Source organism: Galleria mellonella, unplaced genomic scaffold (assembly GCF_026898425.1).
Source record: "Galleria mellonella isolate WM207_F2 unplaced genomic scaffold, CSIRO_AGI_GalMel_v1 utg117, whole genome shotgun sequence".
Classification (NCBI taxonomy): Eukaryota; Metazoa; Arthropoda; class Insecta; order Lepidoptera; family Pyralidae; genus Galleria; species Galleria mellonella.
In genome coordinates, this window is record NW_026441980.1 from 10,334,191 (window position 1) to 10,350,210 (window position 16,020).

Consider the following 16,020-nt stretch of genomic DNA (forward strand, 5'->3'; position numbering starts at 1 on the left):
ATTTTGAGTATTAAGAGTTCAATCAATCGTGATGAAAATACATGTTGTGCTCTTCGATTTATCGTTGTACTATATTTAGGATAGAAAAGAATTTAGGTTATTTTTATGCTCGTCAATTAATATATTCAATGGTACACGGACGAAGCGGCGGACGGTGCGAGTGACTATTTATTGACGATTTAAAATTACAAATATTTAATTTTAATTTTTTCAATATTCAAGTGACATGACGATATTTGGGATATTTACCTAATTAAAATGTAAATAACTTGGAATATTACGTTGATATGTAAATAACAGGGGCCAGTTGACCTCGTGAATCGCAAGACAAACAACATCTCTAATAATTGTATTCTTATCATTTTATCGTGGTTGTTAACAGTTGTTACACCGAGTTTTTGTGTACTTACAAATTCTCTAAAATCGAGCAGTATTTGTAAATGTGTTCTACTATTTTGACAATCAGCTGATTTGATGACATTCGGCGTCAAAAAAATTCTTTCATTTCATTTAAGTTCAAAACTAATTTATCTAAATTAGTATACTGTATAGTTGAAATTAAATATTGTTTACTTTTATAGATATCTTTGTTTAAATATTATGCGGCAGTGGCGTAGTGTCTTTTCTCTACAGTTTATTTAAATATCTTTTAAAAATAAGAATTTTAATAGTATTTGTATTATATATCTTTGTTACATTAAATACTGTACCTAATTGAGGAAAAACTTAAAGGAATAAGTACAGATATAAATCATAATTATGTCTACTTTTATTGTTAAGTTAAATAGTTATTCACAAATCAAATTATGCTATAGTTTTTCTAAGGTGAGTTTTCTAAATAATTATAATATGTATGTGGTAAATTTTATGTATTACGCTTATTATTCTTAATATAAATAATATTAAGCAATATTGAAACCTCTAAGTAATATAAATTATAATTTATATGTAATATTTCCCAGATATTATTATGTGCTAATTATAGCACATTAAAAAGTACCAATAAAATCTTTAATAATGCTAAAGAAGCAATTGCTGATATTAAAGATGGATCAAAGCTTTTGGTTGGTGGTTTTGGATTATGTGGTATTCCAGAGAATTTAATAAAAGCTCTGAATGCAAGTAATGTGTCTAGTCTTACGGTAGTTTCCAATAATGCTGGTAAGTATTTTTTAAGTCTTAAATCTTTGAACTTTTGATATAATTGATAATATGATTAAAATTATTTAAAAGTAAGAACTTAATAATAACTCCACAATAGAGTGACAGCTTCATTATGTTGCAAGGAATCAGTAGATGCAAGTAGTTCAGGACTATTACTTACTTATCAATTTAAGGGGGTACTTATGTTATTCAGTGGATAATAAATTAATAGAAATACAAAATTTTTCATAATAATATCATGAACATATATGAAAATTTAAATTTCATTATTACTTTGTGATGGTAAAATTATATGATATTGTGCTATGCTATTGTAAATTATAAATGTACCCATGTGTACCCATCATTTTAATTATTATGTAAATATTTTTTCCAGGTGTTGATAATTTTGGCCTGGGTATTTTACTTAAGAGTAAACAGATTAAAAGAATGATTGCCTCTTATGTTGGAGAAAATGCTGAATTTGAGAGACAATTCTTAAATGGGGAATTAGAGGTAAGCACTTAAATAATATGCATGTTTGTATATTATATTACAGATGTGTATTTAATGAAGAGATGAGACAGACATAAGATTTAGATACAACATAGATACAGTTATAACAATAAAAGTTTATTTTATCATAATACTTCCTGAAAAAGTTAGTTTTCCCTTTACCCTTTTAAACTTATATACATTGTTTAGCTCTAGTATGTAATAAATATGCTTATTTATCATTTATTTTGAACTCTTCCACATGGCTAGAATAGGTTCATTGACCAGGATAAAAAGTAATCTATGTCCTTCAGTATCCCATATAGTATGTGTATACCAAATTTAATAACATTTTATATCATTGGTTAAGGACAAATTCACTTTCACAGTTATAATATTTGTAAGGATTATTAAAGCAAAATAATGATGTAGGAATATTATATAAAGCTAATGATTTCTAAAACAGTGTATTTACATGAAAAATTAACTTTTTAGGTAGAATTAACTCCACAAGGAACATTGGCAGAACGACTCAGAGCAGGTGGTGCTGGAATACCAGCATTTTTTACACCTACAGGTTTTGGTACATTAATTCATGAAGGTGGATCACCTATTAAGTACACTAAAGAGGGAAAAGTAAGTGTTAAATAGTTTCATAAATTATCACAGGGTCAAAATTTTGTGTGATTTGCTGGAAATATAAATTCCATAAATAAAAATAAACATAAAATGTTAGAATTAATAAGACATATTGTAATAATATTATCTGATGGATTTGTTATTTATATACTAAAGGAAAAAATTATGGGATCAAAAAGCAATTTCTAATTTTTAGGTGATTTTCAATAGGCTGTAACTTGGAGAAAAATAATTGTAGAGACATTTTAAAAAAAGCAAATTGTAGCTCTAAGTGACTAGTTTTTGGGTCTAAATTCAAAAAATTTTTCTTTCAATTTTTTTTCAGGTGATTTAAAAAAATCACCTAATAATAATATGGACCAGATAACTTGTTTATTCAGCTTCAAATTACTTTTTTAAATCCTCAATACAATCATTTCATGCGGAGCTATCGGTCTTTGAATGAAAAAGGATCATTTTGTCTTTGATTAACAACATCTCTGCAACTAATGTATCAAATTGGTTGGGAGCAAACCTACTTACTTTAAACACTGCAAAATCTAAATATGTTTGAAGCTTCTAGGTCATTATCCTTGATTATCCATAAATATTCATGTGATAATAACAAAATCTGCAGTTGTGATTTCCTTGATACTTGAAATAATAATCTTGGAAATTATACCTATAAGGATGAGCCATTGTTTTTTTCATCATATATGATTGCATATTTTGGAAAATGCAACAAAAATAGTAATGATGCTTTTCATACTGCATTTGCAAAGCGCTTTAGTTATTATTCGTGCCCATTTATATATAAAAAACTTAATAATCTCTGGGATTTTTGCTAAAAGTAAAGTGTAAGAATTAATATTATATACCATTTATTGATACGTATATAATTTGTCTTTAGTATATTTAATTGTATGTATTTATTTTTTTTAGTATTTATATAAATGTCTCTACAAACTTTTTTTTTGATACCATATGGACTCCCGCGATACAGGTTCTCCTAGTGCGGGGTCCAATGTACTCGCTGTTGTAATTTTTTTTTTTTTTTTATTAAAAAAATAAAATTTGTTTTTAATTAAAAAAAAAAAAAAAAAAAAAAAAAAAAAAAAAAAAAAAAAAAAAAAAAAAAAAAAAATAAAAAAAAAAAAAAAAAAAAAAAAAAAATTCCATTACAATGCCATATATATGAGAATAAAATATGTTGATCTGCAACAAAAAAATTGATATGTAGTTAAATTTTTTTTTGATACCTTAATTTTTTTTAGATTGATATATGTAGTTACATTTTTAGGATATAAGAGCAACAATTTGGGGGTAAAGATTATATATTAGAAGAAGCCATTACAGGTGATTTTGCTCTTGTAAAGGCTTGGAAAGCAGATAAATATGGAAATTTAATATTTAGAAAAAGTGCAAGAAACTTCAATCCAGCAATGTGTAGAGCTGCACGTATTACAATAGCCGAAGTGGAAGAAATAGTTGATGAAATTGAACCTGATTTTGTACATGTGCCCTCTATATATGTACATAGAATAATAAAAGGTGAAAATTATGAGAAAAGGATAGAAAGAAGAACTGTAACTAAACCAGTAATACAAAAGGAGAAGAAATCATCAGATATCCTAAGAGAAAGAATCATTAAAAGAGCAGCTTTGGAATTTAAAGATGGGATGCATGCTAATCTTGGAATAGGTATATTGTAATTTTTGTACTAGATATTACTTATTTATAACAAATTACATGACAGAATTTTTAATTTTTATCTAGTGAGAAATTAGATGCTTTTTTCTCCTAAATTCCAAGGCATTAAATGTGAAAGGTTTCCTATAAACTTATGAAGACGGAAATACAAGATGGTATCATCAGTCAAGTGAAGTAAAGAACATTTGCCTTTTGTATTTTATTTATATAAGATATTTAATTGTAATCTGTTCAGCGATTTTTGAATGAAACAGTACCAACATCCATTCATCTTTACAAACTTTCACATTTATAATATTATATAATAGGATATCTATAAACTGTAACTATAAATTTATTTTCAGGAATGCCTATGTTAGCTAGTAATTACATACCAAGAAATGTAAATGTACTGTTGCAATCAGAAAATGGAATTCTTGGTCTTGGACCTTTTCCATCAGAGGAAGAGGTGGATGCTGATCTTATTAATGCTGGAAAAGAAACTGTGACTGTACTCCCTGGTTAGAAATGAGTATAATATGTTTAATTAAATAAATTAAAATAAAGTAACAAATATATTTCTTGAAATAGAATTCCAATTTTTTTTTTATTTTTAATTGACTTCAAAAAGAAGGAGGTTTGCAATTCAATTGTATTTTTTTGTGTTTGTTACCTCATAACTCCATCAGTTCTTGATTTGATAGATTTGGAATTATTTTTTTTTATCTGAAAGGATATACTTACAGATTAATCTCATAGGAATTTTATCAAAATCGGTTCAGTTTGTTTAGTTTTTAAGTCAAGAAGATTTTGTCACAATTGAAGTCGGTTTTTTTTTGTAGGACACATTTTTTAATAATGCTTTCGTTATCTTTTTCAGGTGCGTCATTCTTTTCGTCCGATGATAGTTTTGCGATGATTCGTGGTGGGCATATTGATTTGACTATATTGGGAGCCATGCAGGTTTCTCAATATGGCGATTTAGCTAACTGGATGATACCTGTGAGTAATTTATGTTAAATATTATCTACGTGTAAGTAACACAGCATGCATGGATTAGTGAATACACAATGAGGAATTGTCTAGGTAGATATTATGTATATTATATTTTCATGCTATTTATTACTCAAATAATTATTTTGAACAGGGTAAAATGGTAAAAGGTATGGGTGGTGCCATGGACTTGGTATCAGCACCAAGAACAAAGGTTGTAGTCACTATGGAGCATGCGGCTAAAAATGGTGGCCATAAAATTGTACCTGAATGTACATTGCCGCTCACTGGGAAGAATTGTGTTGATATGATAATAACAGAGAAGGTAAGATAGTATAAAATTAATAGTCATTCTGGCTTTTTATATGTTATAAAAAAACTCATTGAGATAAGAGATTTTTATTTGTCATTTTTTATTGTAGTCATTTACAGTGGTAAATACGATAGGGTCACCACCTCTCACTTTTTAATGTAAGGGTTATCAGCATTAAAATAAGTATTATTTTGAAGGAGGATTATTTTATAATTTTTTAAATACTACATTAATATATACAATTGATTTATAATAATTTAATTTTCAGTGCGTTTTTGTAGTGGACAAGGAAAAAGGTCTTACGCTGACCGAACTGGCTGACGGTGTTACTGTAGAGGATGTGTTGGTGAGCACTGGCTGCGAATTTAATGTCGCACCGAAAATAAAGAAAATGGGCGATGTGACGCGTCCTGAGACGTTCATTGAATAAAATATACCACACAATATTAACTTGGTACTGATGTATTTAAAGCGCGAGTAATACTCATGGTGTTGCAAGTGCTTATGAGTTGCGAAGGCCGGAAGGTGTTACCATCAGGTAGACTGAATGCTTGATTGTCAATTACCTACGTTGTTTAAAAAATTTTCATAATCTCCACTACTATAATTAGGTATATTATTATTATATAGAAATTGTAATAAAAACAAAGAATTACAACCAAACGCTTATGCGATAAGATAAAGATTTTTAACGATATTACTAGTGACGTAAATTCATGAGTGAATCTTGGTTTATAACTATCGTATAATATTTTGGAGATTTATTGTTTCGACTAAAGATTGTAAAAAGGATGAACAGGCGATCATATATATAAATAAATTGAAGTGTGAATCGTGATATTTGTGAATAAGCGTTAATAATAATGATTCGTCAAAATGCGAATGAAGCTGAAAAAATAGTTAATTTTTAAATATAATGCTTATTATTTACTTAAATAATTAGTTATTAAGTAAGAAAATAAATATTACTTAAGATAAAAAAAAAAATGTTAACTTGTAAGTGTTCTGATTTAATTATATATTGTACAAAACTTTAATTATTAGATTAAGTTACTTATAAATATCATTTTATCGAATTTATTGCTCATTAAGTAGGTTATAAGCCCTATTGTCTATGATTTATTTGAAAATTGTAATATTATTACTGAAATATATTTTATTGTTTGTTACTGAATCTATATTTTACTTTATTACCTGTACATAAATGTTATAATTTGAACTGTTAATAATATGGTTTATTATTACTTTTTTCAGGACGACCATAGTAAGTTATTACTCTTTAGTTGTACTTTTCATTAGGATGAAGCACAGTGTTGGTACCTATTTATGACTATCTTAATTCAGAATCTCTAACTGCGCATTTATCACTTCATACAATATCTATTGTTGGCAATTTTTAATGAGACTTTTATATTAATTTCAATGACTAATATGGTTCATAAAGTCGTGACAATTATTTTCTAAAATCTATGGATTACTAAGGACAAACATGGCCGATTACCTATAAATTAGTTTGTTTTTCTATTCGATTTATCGTATTATCGTTAAGCAAATAATCATAAAATGGATAACCTGCATTATATTGGATTGTAATCTAGATCGATAATATAAATTTTATTCTTAGAAGTAGGTTGGAGTTCACATTCAAACTGATATACACAAAGATATTTAAATTTAGTAATTTACCGGAAATACTTATCTATGCTCTGATTTTTTTTTGTTTAAATTTGATTTTGATTTGATTATTAGTTACAAGTGACACATACCTATTTTCGATAAGAATTTTATTGTGTATTAAAGTTTAGAATGAAATGTGAGGGACAAAATCATCCATTCATTTTATGGGCTGCATGTTTTTTGTGGTTAATATCATTTTTTTCAATAACATGGTCGCTGCTGATGTTTTTTTGTAAGTTCACACACATATTAATTATTTAGATTGTTCCATTAGAATTTCTATAGCTTTAATGAAGGCCTTCGATATATATTTTTCTTAAATATTTCTTATGCACAGACATCGTCTAATTACAATTTTATTGTAATAGCAATATGCAAGATTTGTAGAGAAGTATATATTTATTTTTAACTAATAATTAATGATGATGTAATACATTTTTACCGCGTAGCAAAAACTATTTGCAATTATCCTTTATATCTGCGTATAAAAGCAAGCATTATTGCAATTAATTTTTACGATTTCTATGTAGTAATATAATTTTAACATGATTAAGTGACTGTTATATGCATGTCCTACCTACTTACTTATTTTAAAATTGATCACACATTTCTGTATTATGACTGTTTAATTTTTTTAGTTCTAGGAGACATGTTATGGATAACTGGCACAGATCTAGTCAACGCGTTTTTGCTGCTTTTGGGAATAATAATGCTTCCTACTAATGTTCACATATTGTATTCTATTGCTAATGGAAAGAAAATTGAGTGTAGTATTTATTTACCTATTATTTGTTTTTTAACCGATTCCAAAAATAAGGTTCTCAATTCGATTGTACTATTTTTTTTTTGTTTGTTACCTCATAACTTCGTCAGTTGTAAACTGATTGGAAAATTCTTTTTTATCTGAAAGGCTATACTTATAGATTGTCCCCATAGAAATTTTATCAAAATCGATTCGGAAGTAAACTACTAGTTATTACTAATTATTTTAATTTAAAAAATTAAGTTTCTAATTAAAAAATAACTGGTTTTGCTACTATTAAAGTCGGTTGTTTATGGAACACAGCCTAAAATTATTCAAGCATTTCGTTCACACAAGATACATATAACTTAAAATTAGTTCTCAAATAAATATATAACTATTCAGTATTAGTGGATATAAAATTACATTTAGTTCAGCTCTGACATAGGCGATAAAACTTTGTCATAGACATCCATCGACGTCGTACCTATTGCGACTACCTCATTACAGTTTTAACAATCTCAATTAGATAGTTATAAAACATCGATCTAGTTTTAATAAACTTAGTTCATAGTTCAAAAAGGTTTTAGTATTCGGTACTTACTTTTTACAACGCTCTCTTAATGTGTCGCTTATTCTGTGCCTTTGTAGGGCCAGCCATATACTTTAATTAAGTATTATCTTTCAGTCATAAAGCCAAAGTGGTCTGTTGTCCATTGTGGTTAAGTGTATTTTGGATCGTAATCATAGCCATTGCGGCTATAATTATATGCATCGATCGAATATACTCGTGTCAAGAAGCTACCTCAAAACACCTTAATATTAGCATGAAGAATTATAGAAGTTTCTTAAACTATAAAAAGTTTATGGATAACTTACAGTGGTCGTTAAAGTGCTGTGGGGTATGTATAGTGAGAGCTAGAAATATGTATATCCTTAGATTTGTACACTCGTACTCACTATAGGTATTTACCTAATAGAATTCATTTAGGTACTTATATTTTTCAACCCTTTTTAGGGTTCCGTATCTAAAAGGAAAAACGGAACCCTTATTAGTTTTTGTCCGTATATCTATCCGGCACTCATGAGGTATCGCGTGGAGATTCGAAGCTGAAATTAATATCAAATACTCAAGTCTGCATTCGTTTGAAGCTGTAAAATAGTAAAAATTTTAAGTTAACGCAATCAAAAGATCAAAAGATATCGTCGTTTATAGGATATGTTCTGACATTTGGAGGGGAATGAAAATCTGTAAGTTACTTCCCGTTGATATAGAATCATGGATTTTGGCAAGAAGCTTTTCATACAGTGCAAATAAAGGGGAAAATTAAAAAACAGAAAATTTGTAAAAAATATTTTTCAATTATAATTTGTACAGAACCCTCATTACTTGAGTCCGACTCGCTCTTGGCCGGTATTATAATTAGTACAATTAATTTATTCTGATGAGGGCACAATTGTGTTATAATGTATAGAAAATATTTTTTTCTTTAGTCCGTAGTGATAGGGTGGATAACGTGCCCACCCCAGAATCGTCTGGTTCCAATACAGAATGTAAGCAAAATTTTGCAGACATGTCTGAGAGAACATAGGTCTTTTTAATGGGCAGGCACATACTGCATCGTGGGGTATGTCCAATGCCAAAAAGTAAAGTTTTTATTAAAAAAATATTGTAGGTTACTATTATTAATAAATATACATTTCAGATAAACTCATATAAAGACTGGTTCAGTTATGATTGGTATGACCAAATGAGAGATTATGAATGGGATCCATCCCTATACAAGCGTAATAAGAAAGAACCATTGGTAACAGACAGCGTGCCTTTAAGGTACAATTAACAATCATATCTTAATATGTACATATTAACATTTTGCCTACTCCTACGTGTGGATTTTAGAAGTAGAAAAAATTAAATAGACCATTCCTAGATGGAGTATCAAGAACATGCATCAGATTTTAAATGAGGTCTTCGGAAATACAACTGTGAAAACCGCATCCAATTTGGCGTAGTAATTTTTGTGTAATATCGGAACAAATATACAGACAGACACACAAACTTTCTAAAAAATATTATTTTGGCAGACGCAAAATTAGTCTTATTAAGATCCTCATATTACTTATTCTTAAATATCTTCCATGTACAGACATCATTTACTTACGAGTACAATTTAATTATATTAGTAAGATATAAAAATTCCATACCATGGTATTCACACTAATCTCCGAATATACTCAATCGATGTTAATAATATTTTGTAAATATATATTGTTTCTTCCAATAGACGGTTGACATCAAGCAGCCGCTCGGTCATAAAATCAAAACCTTGTATACTTAGACTTGTATAATATGAGTTGAAATGTCATGATATTGTTTGCTCTAACTTGAGTTTTTATCCTGGAATGAAACATGGACACGATAGGTGGTGGTAGTGGTTTTTATTTTCTAATGGGGTGAGACTGGAAAGGTAAATCCGCTTGCGTTATCGGTATGTGATGGCGGATTACTGGTGAGTCAGGTCGGTCAACTCATCGTGGGCAATTCACTAGGAATTAATGACGTTGGTTTCCAGGGACGGCGTGGAAGTTAATCTAATAGGGTATATTGGGGGCAAGGCATTGGTATAATATGGAATTGTTATAAAGGGGTATACTGCTAACAATGAAGACTAAGATCCCCATCGATCTCTACGCGGTCCCCATTTTGCAATGGGGATAATTGTAGTTAATTTATATGAATTCAACATGATGGGCCAACTGACCTGTCTTCATCGTCATCGTTTCATCCTTCACTGGTGCTTTATCATTGTATGTCGTTAGCATAGGCGGATGCACCATTCCATTTTCATCTATTAAACAATAGGATAATTTGCTAGCAATGAGGATTAATTTACCTATTTCCTACATTACGAACATCTCCGCCCCTCCATGGAAAAGGCAGAATGACGTTTGTTGGGATAGCGAGTATATTATTTATTTATCCAGCCTCTTTAAACGAAGTACAATCGAATCTATTGATAGAATCGTTATCGCCTACGAGTTCAAGAGATAAAATGAGATGGCAATGTGCGCGCTGTCTTGTTTTTTCTCATACGAGCGCTGATCGACACGATTTTATTAATAGATTAGTTTATGCTTTGTTTAGGTGGGCTGTATCGCTAAGAAACAATATATTTTGTCGACTAGGTTATGTTACCGTAATGTTTTTTAATCGTAGTTGTTGCAAAAGTGGTTCCTGCATATCTAATTACTTATTGGAGCTGGGAACAAATTCAATCAATACAAAGGGTTGCGGAAAACGTTTACGTCGAGTTATAATGTTGTCAATGTCTGCATATTTAATAATTTTTATTTTAATAATAATAGTTGAGGTGAGTTGCCTATCTATTTAAATATACAATTTTTAGTTTAAAGGTATATAAAGTGATTATCTATGAATAAATATCGGTTATCCAATGACATCGCAATAGCTGTGTAGCTTCAATTTATTTGTCTACAAATTACAGAAAAAAAAACCTGCAGCTACTTAGTCCTCTCCCACAGACCTTTATTTACTTACTAGATATATATTTTGCCATTTGTACCATGAAGCGAGCTGTAAACTGACAGTTTGGCAGATTTTACTAGAGATAAATAAATGAGATTTTTGAGTAGATTTTTTTTTATCTACATCATTCTATAATGCAATATATTTGAAGGTGTAATCCGGAAATGCAAGGAATTTAATTCACAACTACAAAATTTTTTTAATGATAGGTACATAGAATTACTAATGTGGTGATGGCTTACTTGATGAAAAGTGGTAATCATTGTCTATAGACATGAATAAAATCGTGGTCATCACAGAATACACGAGGGGAAGTCAAAAAGTTCGCAGAATAAGGGGGGAGGGGTTGAAATTAAACATGAAACTATTTTTCCTTTTCAATATATTCTCTCTTAACCTTAATACATTTTTCGTATCCCTCAAATAATTTGTTTATACCATAAAAAAAGGTTTACCTTTCTTGTCCAAATAGGCCAAAATTGCAGACTTGACTTCTTCATCGTCGCCAAATTTTTTTCCACGTAGCTCCTTTTTCATTTTTGGTAATAAATAATAGTCGCTGGGGGCCAAGTTTGGACTATGAGATGGGTGATCTAATTTTTCAAACCCGCATCGGAGGATGGCAGCCGTCGCAACATTACACGTGTGAACGGGAGCGTTGTCGTCCAAAAGGAGCACACCTTTTGACAGTTTTCCTCTTCTTTTTTCTTTGATAGCTTCGTTCAATCTGTCCAAAGAAGCGTGGTACTGTCTCGTTACTGTCACACCACGATCTTTATAATCGATCAGCAAAATACGTTCTGTATCCCAAAAGATACTGGACTTTGTACAAAAGTCGTTTGCTTGGATACCTTTGTCCCATTCGTGTTTCAAACGAAAAGCAGTTGTGTTTGCATGGCTGTGTTTCGTTTGAAGGGTGGGACATGGCGTGAATTTACAGGGTACAGAGGAATAACATCCGAGTCCTCAGGAATGGCAACGCATGGGGGGTATCATGGGCAAAACAGTAAACTCTGTTATGTCCATGGTACTGCTCATGTCTGTAGGCAACGGTTACCACTTTCCATCAGGTGTGCCGTCAGCTTGTTGTATAAAAAAAAAATAATCGCCATGATCTTTCCGGCTGATTGTGACCCATTAAACTTCTTCGGAGGAGCTGTACTTTTTATTATGCCACTGCATCGACTCTTGCTTCGACTTAGATTCATAGTGGTGAACCCAGGTTGCATCTCCAGTAACAATTCGGGCTATAACTTCTTCCCTACTCTCTCCACACAGCTCCAAAAACTGGCGAGAACACTCGACACACTCACTTTTTTGAAGTGGAGTGAGCATTCTAGGAACCCATCTTGCATTGACCTTAGTCATGCCAAGATGATGATGTAGAATATTTAAAATACTTGTTTCGGGTACTCCAACCATTGCTGCAAGCTGCTTCTTCTTCAGCCGGGTATCCTCTAATACAAGTTTTTCTACTTTTGCGACGATTTCCGGTGTGGTGGCCTTAATCGGCCGTCCGGAGTGAGGGTCATCTTCAATGACTCTTTTCCTTATTTGAAAAGACCATGCCACTTGTAAAACAGTCTTACCAAGGGTAGAGTACGCGTAAACTGCTAACAGCTCTTGAAAAATCGTCTGAGCAGATTTTTCTTGCTTGGTGAGGAACTTAATAATGACGCGGTGTTCAATTTTCTCCATATTTGCTGACTTCTTCCCGATTCACTTGTTTGCAGGTTGATAACTCAAAAGTTAATGACTCGATTTGGTTCAAACTTGGTATATATACTTTCAATGTGGTGCTTAACAAGCGACTACTTGGACAAGTAAATCAACCCCCACCAACCCCTCCATTCCGCGAACTTTTTGACCGCCTCTCATAGTGTGACGCACAGGGTATATTTCATGTATCCCTATTTCAGAGGACTGGTGTTATGCTCCCGTGCTCATTATTCCTTAAAGTTACTATTTTACATATAGTACATAGCTTAGGTTATGAACGTAAGTACAGTAGACTGAGACTATGTTAGGTACCTATTCACATAGGCTAGTAAGGCATGTGCTAAAAATAATATTTTTAATCTATTATTTATTCTTTTAGCTTTTGATTGTAAGATTTTTAATCAAACAGAATAATTATTGTGGAAATCAGCGATCTGGTAAAAAAACAGAAGTTAGGCACATAATGTCTGTAAACGATAAATTTCATGTATCCAGCGCTTCATGTCAATTAGATCCTGAAGAAAGTGACGATGAAGAGGCATCAAGGAATACTGAAGTAGAAAATTTGAAAATGGACATGTTCAAATAAAAAGTAGACAACTCTGCTTAGGTAAATAATGTTTTCTAGATTTTTTCACTAAAACAGTTAAATTGCTTTATATCCTATTAATTGTTTACTGAGTCTATAATTGTCACAGTGCATCACATTTGAGTGTAATGTTCTTTGTGTTTTATTATATAATAAGAATATACGTTTAGCATATGTGGCAAACGTATGTGTATTTTTATTTATTTTATAGCCAGATCGTATTCGATTATATTGTATAATCGAATACGATCTGGCTTTTCATTTAGTTTGTCACTTAACAATCGATACTTAACGATTTTTAGGCCACTCTTCACTTCACTATCTTTAGTAAGAACTGTCAGTCAATTGAATGAAGTCAATTATGTTTTTCCTCTGTGTCAAATAATCTTTGGTTTCGAATTCTATTATATATACGGTTGCTTATTAGTGTTTTGTTCATTTATTTAGGTAGTTTTACATAATATTTTATTCTTATTTTTTTTTAATCTCTCATAAAGCAAGATTAGAGAACTTCTAATACTTTATATTTTTGCTATATATATCTAACCTATAAATTATTTTCAGATAAAGAACCATGGTATTTTTATCAGTGGTGAATTGGGTGAGAAGCCGAGGCCCAGATGAATTTTGGAGAAAAAGGAAAATTTTTCGTTTAGCAGCGCACTATATAGGTCGCCGAAGAAATTGTTACTCAATAGCTGTTAGAAATGTTCACAGAGCTTTGGTTTATGCAACAAAAGCAAGAAAACTGAAAAAAGCAGATATGAAAGTTTTATGGGAGACTCGAATCACAGCTGCTTGTGAGCAGCATAATATCACATATTTTACTCTTAAGGAGGGTTTAGATCGAGCAAACATAATGCTGGACCGTAAGTCATTATCAGACTTAGCATCTTGGGAACCACACACATTTGAATGTTTAGCAGCAGTAGCGAAGCAGAAACTAAGTTATGATGGCTTTATAGATACTACAGATAAGAATACACCTACTGGTGTTAACTTGAACCTCAAAGATGTGATGTTAGATGTATGGCTAAAGGAAAACAAAAAATAATGTCTATGTTTTTAACAAATTGTTTTTAATAGTTTATATTTAATAAATAGTCTATGCCTAGTAAATTTTTAAGTCTATGAATTTTCCATTTCCTTCTTTATTTGTTTTGTTAGGTCATTCTGTTTTTGTAACAAGTAGAGGTTTTCAATTTTCCTTCGTTGCTGCCGTTCAATGTCTCTAACAACCCCTTCATGCATTTTCTCTCTAAAAATAAAAGTGTTGATTAATTTCATATACCTGTTTAACAATATTCCTAATACTTTATTATTGACATTGATATTCAATATTATAACTACAGAGAACGTTTCTTATCAAGGACTTTAATATATACTTTCATTATTAAATGGATACAAGCAATAAAAAGACAAAAAAGTTTATATACCAGTTTGTTCAAAAATAAGATTAGATATTTATGACTTTAGTAGTCATTACCAAAATTATAAATGTGAAAGTGATTAAGTTTGTTTTAGCGCTTTAACAGTATGACAAATCACTATGAAATTTGGTATACCCATACTGCAAGGTAAGTATATAGTCTACTTTTTATCCTAGTCAGTAAATATAGTGCTGATATTTTTGTAGTAGTGCCCATGAAAATAAGTGCTGCTTCCAAGCTACACACACTAATGGATCATTATAGTCTGTTTTAATAAAATTTTATGAAAGTGTAAACAAACAATCTGACCATATGACAATATGCTGATGTCAATCAAAAATCAATTGATTAAATATTTTTGTTTCTAAGTTCATTTAGTGTTTCTGATAATTTTGGACTATAAGTGGTAACCATTGATATGGACTGTCATTCTTGATTTTCTGAATAGTGTAGACAAAATGTTGGACAGGTTCACTGTGTCCGAATCACTATGAAGACCCATAACCAGTAATTTTACTGCTATACCTTAACTGTCTTCAATTGATAGCAATGCAACCATAGTTGCTTTAGCTGTGGTGGTAAATGAACACTCAATATAGTCCATACGACTCAAGGGCAAGTCATTACTATCTATATTATAAATATTTATACCTTAGTAACTCTCTAGACTAGAGACATGAGTGGGGTAAGTAGTGGAGGTTTTCATGAAGACGATTATTAATTATATTTATATATATAATTTCCATTTACCTGTCTGTTTGTTGTTTCACATGTACGTAAGTAACGATCCCTAACGTTAAAGCACAAGACAATCCTAAGACAAGTTTAGAAGCTGGAGATGACATAATTATTACGTATTTCTATCGTAGCATAATTTTCTTTAAACTTTCAGTTCTTGATTTTCTGCAGGAAAAATGGTAGCGATACTATGTGTACTTATAAAAGTAGTATTATTTATTAAATTATTATTAGATAGACCTATAAGTAGGTAAATTAATTGAGTAAATAAAATAACACCACAGATTAGATTCTAAAGAAATAACACAGAGTAAGAAATTACTATGT

At 30.5% G+C, this 16,020-nt stretch overlaps 3 protein-coding genes and 1 long non-coding RNA gene across 5 annotated transcripts; 3 read left to right on the plus strand and 1 right to left on the minus strand.

Annotated features, from left to right (window-relative positions):
- Positions 1-266: 266 nt before the first annotated feature.
- LOC113511576 (succinyl-CoA:3-ketoacid coenzyme A transferase 1, mitochondrial) lies at positions 267-6,191 on the plus strand. The gene is given in 9 exon segments (XM_052896712.1): positions 267-825; positions 963-1,161; positions 1,541-1,659; positions 2,134-2,319; positions 3,567-3,957; positions 4,311-4,466; positions 4,826-4,947; positions 5,093-5,263; positions 5,520-6,191. Coding segments are annotated over 9 exon segments (1,572 nt in total). The 5' UTR covers positions 267-759; the 3' UTR covers positions 5,682-6,191.
- An 811-nt stretch (positions 6,192-7,002) lies between these two features.
- On the plus strand, positions 7,003-14,196 carry LOC128199943 (peripherin-2-like). 2 transcript variants are annotated; one of them, XM_052897318.1, is made up of 7 exons: positions 7,003-7,160; positions 7,567-7,693; positions 8,359-8,572; positions 9,377-9,501; positions 10,888-11,041; positions 13,316-13,546; positions 14,090-14,196. In XM_052897318.1, the coding sequence occupies exons 1-6, from the start codon at positions 7,058-7,060 to the stop codon at positions 13,523-13,525; spliced, it is 933 nt and encodes a 310-aa protein (XP_052753278.1). In that variant the 5' UTR covers positions 7,003-7,057; the 3' UTR covers positions 13,526-13,546; positions 14,090-14,196. The 2 variants fall into 2 exon arrangements, with proteins under 2 accessions (XP_052753278.1, XP_052753275.1); XM_052897315.1 differs by lacking the exon at positions 7,567-7,693.
- Positions 8,359-8,862, minus strand: LOC128201179 (uncharacterized). The gene is made up of 2 exons (XR_008253104.1): positions 8,550-8,862; positions 8,359-8,471 (listed from the first exon to the last, which is right to left on the minus strand). It is a non-coding gene; the product is annotated as an uncharacterized LOC128201179 (long non-coding RNA).
- LOC128201227 (39S ribosomal protein L20, mitochondrial-like) lies at positions 14,100-14,579 on the plus strand. The gene has a single exon (XM_052897561.1). The coding sequence runs from the start codon at positions 14,100-14,102 to the stop codon at positions 14,577-14,579; it is 480 nt and encodes a 159-aa protein (XP_052753521.1).
- The last annotated feature ends 1,441 nt before the right edge of the window (positions 14,580-16,020 follow it).

Coding starts and splice junctions, on each gene's coding strand:
- LOC128199943 (XM_052897318.1), top strand. CDS start 7,058: ATGAAATGTGAGGGACAAAATCATCCATTCATTTTATGGGCTGCATGT. Junction 7,161..7,566: donor GTCGCTGCTGATGTTTTTTT/GTAAGTTCACAC, acceptor TAATTTTTTTAG/TTCTAGGAGACATGTTATGG. Junction 9,502..10,887: donor ACAGACAGCGTGCCTTTAAG/GTACAATTAACA, acceptor TTTTAATCGTAG/TTGTTGCAAAAGTGGTTCCT.
- LOC128201227 (XM_052897561.1), top strand. CDS start 14,100: ATGGTATTTTTATCAGTGGTGAATTGGGTGAGAAGCCGAGGCCCAGAT.